The following is a 13459-nucleotide window of genomic DNA, read 5'->3' as shown; positions in this document are numbered from 1 at the left end:
ACAAAGTGTGACTTCCAAAATTTGTAGGTGATAGAAGCTGAGAGGAGTTAATAGGAGATTTTGGATATTAGACCAAAAAATTTTAAATATTCTGAACTGACTGGAAGTATGAGCCAAAAAATGAAAACATTTACAGGGATGAATGCAAAAGTCTTGGAATAAGCTTAAAACCTTAATTATCCAAATTCAGGTTGGGGAAGCCCAGTTTGATATCCCTTATTATACAAGAAATTATTTGCTATCAGTAAAATGTCCTTATCATTTACTCCATTTTTCAGGCAAAAAACTTTAGGGTTAACACTACTCATTATCCCCCGCATAAAGTCTGTCATCAAGCCATAAATAGATCTTGAATCTCTTTATCACCACAACCTCTAGTCTAGCCTATCCTGCCATCATCTCCCCTGTGGACTATAGCCCTAGCTTCCCTTTCAGCTGATCTACCTACATTCATTCTTCTTTACCTAAATATATCTTCCATATACAGTAAGCATTTGCTTTTTAAATTGTAAATCCCTTCTTATTGTTTCTCTGCTTTGAACCACACTTAGTGGCCTCCCATTACACAGAAAATGCAGACTCCTTAAACTGGACCCCAAGGACTTGCAAGATTTCAGTTGCTTGCCTCCAGGCTTCTTCCATGTCCCCTTTCCCATCCTTACCATACTTGAAACAAACTGATCTTCTTTAATTGCCTTGTCATTTAGTTCCTTTTCAATTTTGGAAGTACTTTGCTCTTTCTCTTAGTTTTTAACTCTTATTGTTAAGTCTTTGCTTATCTTTTCCCCAAAGCACTGTTTGATTTACTTTAGTGCCCAGTCTCCTCATGATATATGCCCCTAGCCTGTAGTATTTCTCTTTGGGGCTTTTACCACATTTGTAATTTCATAAACTGTTTACATGATGACAGTGTTTCCATTAAATTTTGCCCTCCATGAGGACCGGGATTGTATGTCTTATTGGTCTTCATCTGTCCTATACCAAGAATGGTGGAAGCATCCTTTAAGTAGTAGATGAATAACTAAAAATTCTCTGGGATTTTGGCTAACTAGACTCAGCGGTGATAACTGGTCTCATTTCTACTGAAAACACTAACAGTATCAGATTATGTCACTAGAAATATAACATCATAGAGAAGGGTAACTTGTTATTAGCTTAAAATAGACTCTTATGTCTATAAGATGTTTTATGTAAGCTTCATAGTATCCATTGTATCCAAGAAAAAAACTATAATAGATATATAAAATATAAAGGGATTAAAGCATACCAGTAAGAATAAAGCACAAAGGAAGACAATAAGAGAACAAAGGAAATTAAAAAAAAAAAAAAACAGGAAACAGTTAACAAAGGGGCAATAGTAATTCCTTACCTAGCATTAATTACTTTAAGCATAAAAGGACTAAATTCTCCAATCAAAAGACACAGAGTAGTTGATGGATTTTTTTTTTAATTTTTTTTTTTAAAGCTCTTGGCTATTTTTTTTAACATTTTTTATTTATTTATAGAGGCACACACAGAGAGAGGCAGAGACACAGGCATAGAAGCAGGCTTCATGCAGGGAGCCTGACGTGGGACTCGTGAGTCTCTGGGATCACGCCCCGGGCTGGAGGCAGCGCTAAACCCGCTGAGCCACCAGGGCTGCCCAGTTGATGGATTTAAAAAAAAAAAAAAAAATTATCCAACAATATAGTGTCTACAGGAGATTCACTTTAGCTTTAATGACACACACAAGCTGAAAGTAAAGGGATGGTAAAAGCTATTTTATGCAAATGGAAACCAAAAGAGAACAGGAGTGGCTCTATTTATGCTAGATAAAACAGACTTTCAGTCAAAATTGGTCACAGGAGATAGAGAAGGTCACTACATGGTGATAAAGTGGTCAGTTCACCAAAGGGCTGTAACAGTTATAAATATATACATACCCAATACTGAAGCACCTAAATATTTAAGGCAAATATTAATAGACCTAAATGGAGGAACAGATAGCAATACAGTAATAGTTGGGGACCACAGAATACCACTTTCAACACTGAATAGATCATCTAGACAAAATTAATAAGGAAACAGAGGGCCTGAATTATATTATAGACCAAATGGACCTAATAGACATATATAGAACATTCCATCCAACAGCACCAAATACATCTTTCTCAAGCATGCACAGAACATTCTCCAGGACAGATTATATATTGGGCCATGTATCAAGCCCTATTAAATTTAAGAAGATTGAAATCATATCAAGTATCTTTGACCACAATGGTGTGAAACTAGAAATCAGTAATAGGAGGAAAACCTAAAAATTCATAAGTACATAGAAATTAATACATTCCTGAGCAATCAGTCAGGCAAGAAAAAATCAAAAGGGAAATCAGAAAGTATATCGAAACAAATGAAAATACAACATACCAAAATTTATGGTATATATTAAAAATAGTCCTAAGAGAGAAACCCATAGCAGTAAATTCCCACATATTAAGAGAAAGATCTAAAATAAACATCCTACTTTAAACCTCAGGACATAGAAAATGAAGAATAGTCTAAGCCCCGAATTAGCAGAGGGGAGGAAATAATAAAGTCTGGAGTGGAAATAAAAGAAATAGAAACTAGAAGGAATTTGGAAAAAAAATCAATGACAAAGGAGCTCATTTTGAAAAACAAAATTGACAGACCTTTAGCTAGCTAGACTAACCAAGAAAAAGCACTCAAAATTATAAATGAATGAGGTGATATTATTACAACTGAACCATCGAAATACAAAGGATCGTGGGAGACTGCTATGAACAATTATAAGCCAACATATTGGGTAACCTAGAAGAAATGGATAAATTCCTAGAAACCTACAGACTGCCAGGACTAAATCGTGAAGAAACAGAAAATCTAAACAGACCAAAAGGAAGTTGAATCAGTAATCAAAAACTTCCCAACAAAGATAAGCCTAAGACTTGGTGGCTTCCTGGTGAATTCTATCATACATTTAAAAGAATAACCATTTTCCTCAAACTCTTCCCCAAAATCGAAAAGAACACTTCTGAACTCATTTTATGAAACTAGCATTACCCTGATACCAAAGCTAGGTAAAGACACTGCAGGAAAACTACAGTCCTATATTCCTGATGAACATAGATGCAAAAATTTTCAACAAAATACTAGCAAACCAAATTCAGTAGTACATTAAAAGGATCATACACCATGATCATACACCACATTTTCTTTATTGATTTATCTTTTATTGATTTGATAGATCAAATATATCTATCTGTATATATTTATACACATACACACAATGGGATATTATTCAGCCATAAGAAGGAAATCTTACCATTTGTGACAACGTGCAGTGTTACATGTTGATTATGCCTCAGTAAAGCTGGTGACGGTGAGGGGAAGAAGTACAGCATCAGAGTCAAGAATGACTGTCCTTTATTCTCTCGTGGTAGGACCTGTAATATACAGTATTCATCTTAATTTTGTTGCTACTTTTTAAGAGTGATGATAAACTGCACTACACCTAAAAGAAAATGATTAGCCTGGTGTACACTGTGGAAACCATATTACTTGAAGTTATAGTTTAAAGAGCTAGGGCTGGCATAGAGAAGATTTGAGGGAAACATCATTTTTCTCAAATACTTGAAAAAGTTTCATATTGAAGAGAATGAAAGATAATTTTGTTGTGTTCCTAGGATCCTTGGTGGGAAGATACATAAAACTTTGTTTCAGTTCATTTAGAGAGAATTCTCTAGGAAGTGGAGCTTCCTAAAAATAGAATGGATAGATTAGGCCTATTGTACCTATTGTACTTCCAAAAAAAAAATAGTGTGTTTGTGTGTATGTATGTTTGTATCTCAGTCTTATATCCAGTCTTGAATTTAGGAATTTTACAAGCCTAAAGCTGTGTAGGGTTGTTTGGTAAAGAATGTGAAATTGATAGGATGCCCAGGTGGCTCAGCAGTTGAGTGCCTGCTTTCGGCCCAGAGTGTGATCCTGGAGTCCCGGGATCGAGTCCCACATCCAGGCTCCCTGCATGGAGCCTGCTTCTCCCTCTGCCTATGTCTCTGCCCCCCCCCCCCCCCGTGTGTGTGTGTCTCATGAATAAATAAAATCTTAAAAAAGAATGTGATATTGATAACGATGTTTAGCTTTAGAGTCAGAAATAGCATCTAATAATAATAATTCACCTCTCTACTTGTTTCTGGGCAAGCATATGTGTACTTAAGTACTTAAGTAAATCTTAAGTAGCATAAATAATAAGCTTAAGTATCTCATATGCAAAATGAGGAGAAAAATACTTTCTTCTCCCATCACTGTATATTTTTGCTGCTTAAATGTTCTATCACTTGGTACTTAGATGCACAGGTTTGCTAGGATGGGAGTACTCTGTTCTCTTTATGAATAGGACTCTTTGGTATAAGCATTAAGACAATTTTAATGTTTCTTACTGTGGGTTTTGGGATTTAGAGAGAAGTAAGTGAATTTGAAAAGTACTAACTAATCTTTAATACTCAGATATATTCAGGTTATCATTGCAGCAGTGCTCCTTGGCAGAGGATGTAGTCAGGGATAGATGACAAACTTGGACAGAGCTATGACTGGAGTGAACTTGGACTTACTCAGTAAATTTGTATCTGTTTTACAGGAATTAAAAATACTTTCAGGACTGTGTTTTAACTGTTCATAATGATGTCAAGATTTGGGCTTTGGATTAGAAGAAATCTGAGCTAGAAAGAACAAATGGAAGATTGGGAAGCAATGCAGTAGTACTTAGCATAAATCTAGTCTCCACAGAGTTCTGAGTTTTGGTTAACAGTCACTAAAGGAAAGGTAGGACTCCCAAAACCAGAGTATCCTGAACACTTAAAATTCTTTTTGTTTCTGTAATCTGTCCTCCGAGATCTTTGGAACGGATTGTGTAAACTGCCCAAATACATGTTTGCTTGCTTGCTTTATTTTTCTTACATATATCAGTTCTTTTAAATATTTGTTTTCAATTATAGAAGCAATAAATGTAAATTGTAGAAATTATATGCACAGAAGCTACAAAATAAGTGAAAATTTAACATTTCCATCATACAAGGATCACCAGTACTAGTATTGTAGTATATATTCTTCTGGATTTTTCTATATGTATTTATGGGGGTATATGCATACATTCTTAAATATTTTGTTACCAGAATAAAATAATTATATGTATACAGTCCTTATCTTAAGTAAGATAATTGTATACATACTGTTCTGCAGTCTTTCTTTGGCAAATGAATTATACCTTTTGGCTTCAGAAATGACTTCATCTAATACCCAAACCACATTTTAAATTTCCAGTTGACCCAGAAATGCCCTCTGCGGCTAGTTTGTTCGAACCAGTATCCAATCATGGGTCACACATTACATCTAATTGTTGTAGCTTTTAAATTTTTTTTCATCCATCTCGCTTTGGGAACTGACTTGTCGAGTGAACTACCCAAGATACTTTCCAAGATGCCCACCTTCTAGATTTATCTCATTACCTTGAAGTGCCATTTGGTTTGTTGCTTTATCCCTTGTTTGTATCTAATGGAATCAGGTTTAGCTTAAGCATTCCATAGATGATGTTGTATTGTGTACTTAATGTATCATATTGGAAGATGTATAAAATCTGATTACATTTGGTGATCTTTGTATGGTGGAAATGTTAAATTTTCACTTATTTTGTAGCTTCTGTGCATATAATTTCTACATTTTACATTTATTGCTTCTATAATTGAAAACAAATATTTAAAAGAACTGATATATGTAAGAAAAATAAAGCAAGCAAGCAAACATGTATATTTGGTTGCACAATCCATTCCAAAGATCTCGGAGGACAGACTACAGAAACAAAAAGAATTTTAAGTGTTCAGGATACTCTGGTTTTGGGAGTCCTACCTTTCCTTTAGTAACTGTTAACCAAAACTCAGAACTCTGGAGTTCTGTAAGAGGGCAAAGTAAATGCTTACTTCTTTTAATTACCATTTTTCAAAATAAAGAATTGGTTTAATAACTGCCTCAAATGGTGTCATATGAGGTTTCTCCACCTTTCTCTCTTTAGAGTGTCAGTTTGTGCTCATGGGTTTTCATTGACCAATGTATATGTAGTTTTAAAAGTCAAAGAATTTTATGTTGAGATGTACACAAAGGAAAGCAACAATTCTCTGCGTTTCCCTTCCCTGCCTTGATTCCTGTTTTCCAGGGGCATATATACTTTCAAACCTTTAAGTTCCTTGTTTTATTTACCTATTTTCAAATAATATGCTACAACTACTCTATTGATTTTTTTTTCACTATCTATTGACTTCTTATTGTGGAAATTAAAGATTAAACTCTTGTTCATCCACTCCCCTCTTTTACATATACATAAAATACATTTTCTTCCCCCTTTACCACCTTCCCAAGTTGGTCTGTGCAATTTTTATTAAATCAACCTTCAGTATTGGCATTGTGACTAAATAAATATTACTCACCACTGATTACAAAACTGATTAGTATTCTTTTCATACAGCTATTTTCCCCTATGTTGATTTGATTACTTAATTTTCTAATTAATTAACTTATTGATTCAATGCTGGGCTTGTAAATATAGCTATAAACCTCTCAATAAAGTTAAAAACTTCTGTTTATCTTTCAGCTCTTTTTTTTCTTGATAAGGTTATCATCCTAGGAAATCCTTTTATCTACTTAGTAGATTGGATCCCTCCATTTTCTAGGTCTCTTGCCTTCCTCTTCTATGATGTACTCCTTAATTTTTTAGTAAATCTATCAGGAGATTCTGAGAATGAGGGAGAGGGCAAAATTGCTGAGATCTTCTACCTTCATACTTAGTTGGGAGTTTGGTTGGAAATGAAATTCTAAGTTGGTAATCATTTTCCAGGTTTTTGATGGCATTGCTCCAATTTTTATTATTGCTCTTGAAAAGTCAGATGCTATTCTTATTCCTGATTCTTTGTATGTTGCTGTTTTTTTTTTTCCTCTGGAAACTTTATGATCTCATCTTATTTTGGGTGTTCTCAATTTCATAGTGAGTGCCGTGGTATGGTTTGGGTATTCCATGGGATCCTTTGTCTAGAAACTTACCTTTTCAGTTTCGGAAAATTTGTTTTTTTCTTTCATAATTTCCCTCCCTCTGTATTCTCTGTTCTCTCTTTGAAGAAATTCTTTTGGATTTTGCACATCCTTGTTTAGTCCTCCAATTTTCATGTCTTTTACTTTCCAGCTTTTTATTTTCTGGGAGATTTCCTCAACTTTAGCTTTAACCCATATATTGAACTTTTTGTTCTTGCTATCATGTTTTTCACTTGACTAAGCTATATAAGCATTTTTTCCTGTTCTCTGAATATTTCTTACAGTATTCTGATTCTGTTTCAGAGGTGTACTATATCTTTTCTTACCTCTCTGACAGTAGTCATTTTGGTATTGGGAGTTGCATTCTCTCTTTTTTAAACATTGTTTTGACCCCCTTTGGTCAGAGGCTTTGCTCACTTTTTGGTGATCCTTGAGTGTCAGTTGAATTTATGAGGGGGGGAACTGAGAAGGTGAAGGGAAGCTTTGTTTTCATGGGCAAGAGTTATTGCTTGGTGAACCTAGAAGCAGATGATGAACAGGAGCCCTGTTGTTTTGTTGGGGAATCTCCCGTAGTTATCACAATTTGTGAGTCCTTTGGTTTGGGCCTCTTAATTTCCTGGAAAGGAATCTTTCAGGGGTATAAGGGTGAATGTCTGTGATTTAAAAGCCAATTAGGAGCAGAGGGCTAGAACTATCACTGTTGAGCGTAACACTTTAACTCAGTCCACTCTCTTTAGCCATGCCTGGGGTTCTGGAGTCCAGAAACCAGTTCCACATTTATCACCACAGCAGGTGGTAAAGAAATTATCACCTTGCTGTGCTGGCTGGGGAAAGGTTGTTGCAGATTTGACTGTTTTTATGCAAATTCCACTCAGCCTCCTCTCTTTAGTCCCACTTTACAGCATAGTTTTTACAAGTACATAGGCCTCCATTTTTTGAGCCTTTCTAGTGTTGTATAATAATAATAATAATAATAATAATAATAATAATAGGTAATGCCTGTATGTACTTTGCACAGATTAGACCTGTAAAGTAAGTACTAGGAGTATTCCCATTAAATAGGAAATTGAGGCACAGAGAGGCATAGGTAGCACAGCAGGAAAGTGGTAGACTCAAGATTTGAATTGAAGTAATCTACCTTGAATCCAGCACTGCCTTTCAGTACAACCAGCTGGCTTCGTATTCATGACCCCATTTCTATAAGCACTTAGGTTTCTCTGCTTGCTGAATCAGTTATTTCTAGGCCACTTACTTTTGACTTCCACAGTTTTGATGATAACTATGTGCTTCACGTCCTCTCCCCCATTCTCTTTGCCTCTGCTTTTCCTATTTTTAATTAATTATTTATTTAAATTCAATTAATTAACATGTAATGTATTTTTGGTTTCAGAGGTCTTTGTTGTCTGTTTTTTGTACCTATTGTATTACTTCATTGTCACTTTTGGAACAGAGATAAATTTTTATGTTCAATCCATATCTGTAATTGAAATTTCTCAAAGTTCTTATTACTTTTCTCTTTTATGTCTTGTTTTGTTGACTTTTTTTTTTTTTCCTAACACCTTCATGACTTAGTATGTTCCATTGTTCCCAGGTTGCCGGACAGGTGAAGCAAAATTGACAAAAGGATTTAATCTAGCTGCCCGGTTCATCATTCACACAGTGGGACCTAAATACAAGAGCCGCTATCGCACAGCTGCTGAGAGTTCCCTGTACAGCTGCTACAGAAACGTGCTTCAGCTGGCCAAGTATGGTTTATTCACTTCCTGGATGCAGCATACCATACATTGTTAAAGGCTCTGGTTTCAGAATGAAACTGAGCCGAGGAAGTCAATTTTGAGGGCCTTGAATCATGTAAGAAGACTCTGAAAATAAAATTAATTATCTTGACACACGTAGCAGGATAAAAAGAGTGGATTCAGGTTACTTAATTTAACCTGTTCCCACTTTATTCAGTCTTTATTTGGGCTATATTTCCCCCAAATAGTATCATTATAATATTGATATAATTATTAAAAAGTATAACTGGGATTAACTATTATACAAGATTTATTGGGGAGTTAAGGAAAGAAGTTGCTGCATTTTTTAAATTAATTACATATGTATGTATTATGAATGTTGGTGGTTTGTGTTTTCTGTTTGATTGCAGAGAGCAATCAATGTCTTCTGTGGGATTCTGTGTCATCAATTCTGCAAAACGAGGTTATCCTTTAGAGGATGCAACACACATAGCACTTCGTAAGTAACATCAGAGATGCTGTGCATACATTGAGCACTTTGTAAGTAGGATTGGGATGCTGTTCATAGATTGAGTCTTACAAAATTTTTTATCACTAGTTAAGTAGTTATAGCCAAAGAAGATGTCCTGATGAACAGATCATGGCATCCTGGAGGGAACTTTGTACTGGTAAGTTGCTGAGCTCAAAATACTTGCTCAGGTTGATGTTTTTCTCAACTTGAATAAAGGCTCAGAAATTTGTCTATTAAATTGGGAAATGGCCAAGAAGTATGGCCAACACATTGGGTATTTGAATCGGTATTCAGAATAATCTTAACAGGCTGTAACAATGAAGTCTAAATAGATTTCATAATATAGTGTGTATAAATAGCACTTTGCAGTTGAAATAGCAGCTTTCAATGTGCAATTTGAGTATAAATCCTTGCACTGAAGTTTAAAAAAGACGGGGCTCGATCATAATGAGACAGAATGTCATATATGTGATATAAAAATATGTTTAGCTTGAGAGAACCCATGATTTCACTGTATTATATGCAAGTTCAGACCACATCTAGACATTTGTATATAGTTCTGGGTGTCCTAACTTATGAGACACTGACAAACTGGAGAGCAAACAGTTTGAAACATTAGTGGTACTTCTCCTAAGCTTTTAGCATATATGATGCTCATCTTCAAATATTTGAAGGATTCTCATTGTGAACTTATTCTGTGCTGCCTGTTTAGAACAGTGGTTCTGAACTGTTTTGGGAGCCATCACAAACTACATTGAGCATTTGATGGAAGAAAGCTGTGGACCCTTTCTCTGAAGAATATACATACAGAGGGAATTTGCAGCAATTTCAGGAAGTTGATAAATTCTTGTAAGGATTGTAGATAAGACTTGCAATGGTAGAAGGCAGGTCTTGGGACTATGTCACAAGTGGGACAGTTGGTCCCACTTTAGGTAGTACTCTCTAATGGAAAGGTATTTTAAGTAAATTTCTTGTCACTAGGAATGTTCATGCAAAAACTAAATGACCATCTATTGAAGATATTCCTCACTAAGGAGGAAAACTACACCAGATGATCTTTAAAGCCCCTTTCTATCTCTAGAATTTAAAGAGGAGGAGCTAAAAGTCTTACATCCATCAAAAAATTACAAAGATATTCAAATGTTAAGATTATTATTATATAGCCTAGAATTTAGAGTGAGGGCATAAATAATCTTATTTAATAATTAGCTATTTTTAAGATATAAGATCTTACTGCTCAAGGATTTTATAGTAAATTTATATATTTTGTAGTTATGCCTTATATATATATTAGACTGAGCTTCTTGATCAGAAATCTTTTCATCTTTGCATTTCCAGTGCTTCCATATGCCAAGAATACTTTACATGTGGAACTTGCTTAAGAAATACATATTTTAAAAGGAGATAAAGAAGTTCCATTTTGTTTCTTCAGTAGCCGTGTGTTTTAGGTGTTCATTTTACCAATAAAGAGGCTCAGAAGTTAATCATGTTCTCATGGTTATGCAGACTCCTGCCTCCCAAGTCTAGTAACCTTTCTATTATACTAGATAATTTAATTATATACATAACATTGAGTTAGAACTACTTCCGTGGGAAACTACTGTTACCACTACTCTGCATGTATTCTGAATGGTGCCTTACCAAAACAAAGTTCCTGCCTTTATATAATTCTTTCTGGCAATGCTCTTGGCAGGTCTTGACATTCTCTGATTCCTTCATCCTTACCTCATCACCCCATAACTTGAGCTAAGTCTTTTTTTATGTCACTATTTCTTATTAATCATACAGGTTAGAATTTAAAGAGGCAGCAACATTTTATAGAAAAGGCTCTAAAAAAGGAGTCAAGAAGACTGGTTTTTGATCTCGAGTCTACCAGTTTCACCAACTTTGTGGTCCCAGCTAAATGACTTGATATACTACCATAGAGGTGTCAACTTTGAGCAATAATTGTAATAAGAACAGATGAAGATGGGTCTAAGAGACTGTGATGAAGCAATTTCTAAGAATTTGATTAGCACAAAGGAAATGGAAAACGTAAAGATGGACAAGTCAATTTAAATTTTATAAGACCTGTTTGACTTACTACATCTTAAATCTAATAGCAAAACTGTACCATCTCATTAAAAAAGTATGCGCACACAAATAAACAGTTGTGGCCTTTGCTCACATACTTTCTGAGCATTTGGGAAATCAGTGGCTTATATACTTTTGCAGCATATATGGGCCAAGAACAAATTTAATAATTTTTTTCCCTACTTATTACACTATTACCAAAACTTATTTCATTTGAAACCTAAGTAATAGGGAATCCCTTGGGTGGTTCAGCAGTTTAGTGCCTGCCTTTGGCCCAGGGCATGGTCCTGGAGTCCTGGGATCAAGTCCCACATCTGGCTTCCTGCAAAGAGCCTGCTTCTCCCTCTGTCTGAGTCTCTGCCTCTCTCTCTCTCTCTCTCTCTTTCTCTCTTTCTCTCTCTCTCTCTCTCTCTCTGTCTCTCATGAATAAATAAATAAAATCTTTAAAAAAAAAAAAAAAACCTAAGTAATATCCTCTTGATAGATGTATCAAGACTGTCTTTTTTTTTTTTTTTCTTGGTTCATGTACAGTTCAGTTCTCCATTAGGAGCCTAAAGAAACCTCTGGATTGAAATAAATTTATCAAGTTATTTATTCATTCAGCAAAATTTTGAGCAATTGTGTGCAAGGCCCTGTACTATATAAAAGAGGATACAGTGGTGAGAAAAAAAATGAAGCTGTTTTTCCAGATGAAACTCTGAAAGAAACCATTTGAATTGGCAGTTCGTACTAAAACCTTATAGCCATGACACCACTCTTTCTTTTCTCCTTTTTGCAGAGTTACCTTTCTTCATGAATTCCGTTGAGGGAATTCAGTTTGGTTACTATCAGGCATTGTATTTTGTTCTCCAGTGGAAATCCTACAGTTGTATGCTGGGAAACCATTATGTGTGAACATTAATTAAAACTTGGTGTCAGGGCACCTGGATGGTTCAGTCACTTAAGCTTCTGACTCTTGATTTTGGCTCAAGTCATCATCTCTGGGTTGTCAGATGCAGCCCTGATGTGGGCTCTGCACTGAGTCCCTCTCCCTCTGTTCTTCCCCCTACTCATCCTCACGCTCTCTCTCGCTTGCTCTCTCTAAATAAAATCTTCTAAAAAAACTACAAACTGTAGTGTCAAAATAAAGAAAATCCCTTTTTGAAAATTCATTTTTTAAAAATTGTTAAAACAGAATAGAGAAAAAAATGAAAAGTAAATTTGTCATCTAACAGAGGGAGAATTATGAATAGCTTAGCTTGGTCCTTCAACAAATGGATCTGCTCTGTTAGATTCTCCAGATACAGTAGTAAACAAGACAGGCAATATGTAGATAACTAGACCCATAAAATGTTAATTCAGCTGCTAGTTATTTTTGAATGATTGCTTGCTATATTCTTAAAATGTGCCAGGTTCTGGTAATATTAATGTTAGATATACTTGGCCTTCAGAGAGCTCATGGTCTAGCTATAAAATGCAATGAGAAATTCACAAATGGAGGTCCTTCAGGTTATAGGAGGAGCACAAGGTGGGGTCATGGAGTTCTGTGTACTAGATGGCCTTGGAATGGGTCTTGAAAAATGACTAGGAGTTAACTAATAAAAGGTCATGGTGAATGAATGGTATTCTAGTCAAAGGTAACCATGCAAACAGAGACAGAATAGCATGGAAGTTAAATGGAATGTTCTGAGTACAGCAAAGAAGCCAATTTGCCAAAAGCATAAGGTTTGTGGGAGGACTAATGGGAAATAGAACTCTAAGGATAGGGGTGGAGGGATGGCCAGTTAAGGTCCAAGTGTGGCAAACCGTGTTGGGGACTTAGATCCTAACTTACAAGCAGTGCAGAGCCTCAGAATTACTTAGTAAGGAGGGTGACAGGGGAAGGAAGATAAATCAGGCAACAGTGAATATATAGACCTAGAAAAGAGAGAAACAAGAAAACAGGAGCTTATTGCTAAAGGCTTCATGAGTATTAAGATCCTGAGAACAGCTACAAGAGGAATGGGTGTTAGAAATAACAATAGAATTTTAAAGGACATGATGCAGAATAAAAGAAGAGGTGAAAGGAGTGTTAAAATTTTCAGATTTG

General features: G+C 35.4%; 1 protein-coding gene across 2 annotated transcripts in view; it reads left to right on the top strand.

Annotated features, from left to right (window-relative positions):
• GDAP2 (ganglioside induced differentiation associated protein 2) overlaps positions 1 to 13459 on the top strand; it is an 80234-nt gene that overhangs the window by 11541 nt on the left and 55234 nt on the right. For both annotated transcript variants that reach the window (XM_055312126.1, XM_055312127.1), the window contains exons 4-5: positions 8663 to 8816; positions 9218 to 9306. In XM_055312126.1, the coding sequence (XP_055168101.1) occupies positions 8663 to 8816; positions 9218 to 9306 (243 nt within the window). The remainder of the gene's footprint in view (positions 1 to 8662; positions 8817 to 9217; positions 9307 to 13459) is intronic.

Source organism: Nyctereutes procyonoides, unplaced genomic scaffold (genome assembly GCF_905146905.1).
Source record: "Nyctereutes procyonoides isolate TBG_1078 unplaced genomic scaffold, NYPRO_anot_genome, whole genome shotgun sequence".
In the NCBI taxonomy this organism is placed as follows: domain Eukaryota; kingdom Metazoa; phylum Chordata; class Mammalia; order Carnivora; family Canidae; genus Nyctereutes; species Nyctereutes procyonoides.
The sequence above is the reverse complement of the archived record's forward strand: the minus strand, read 5'-3'. Positions and strand labels throughout refer to the sequence as shown.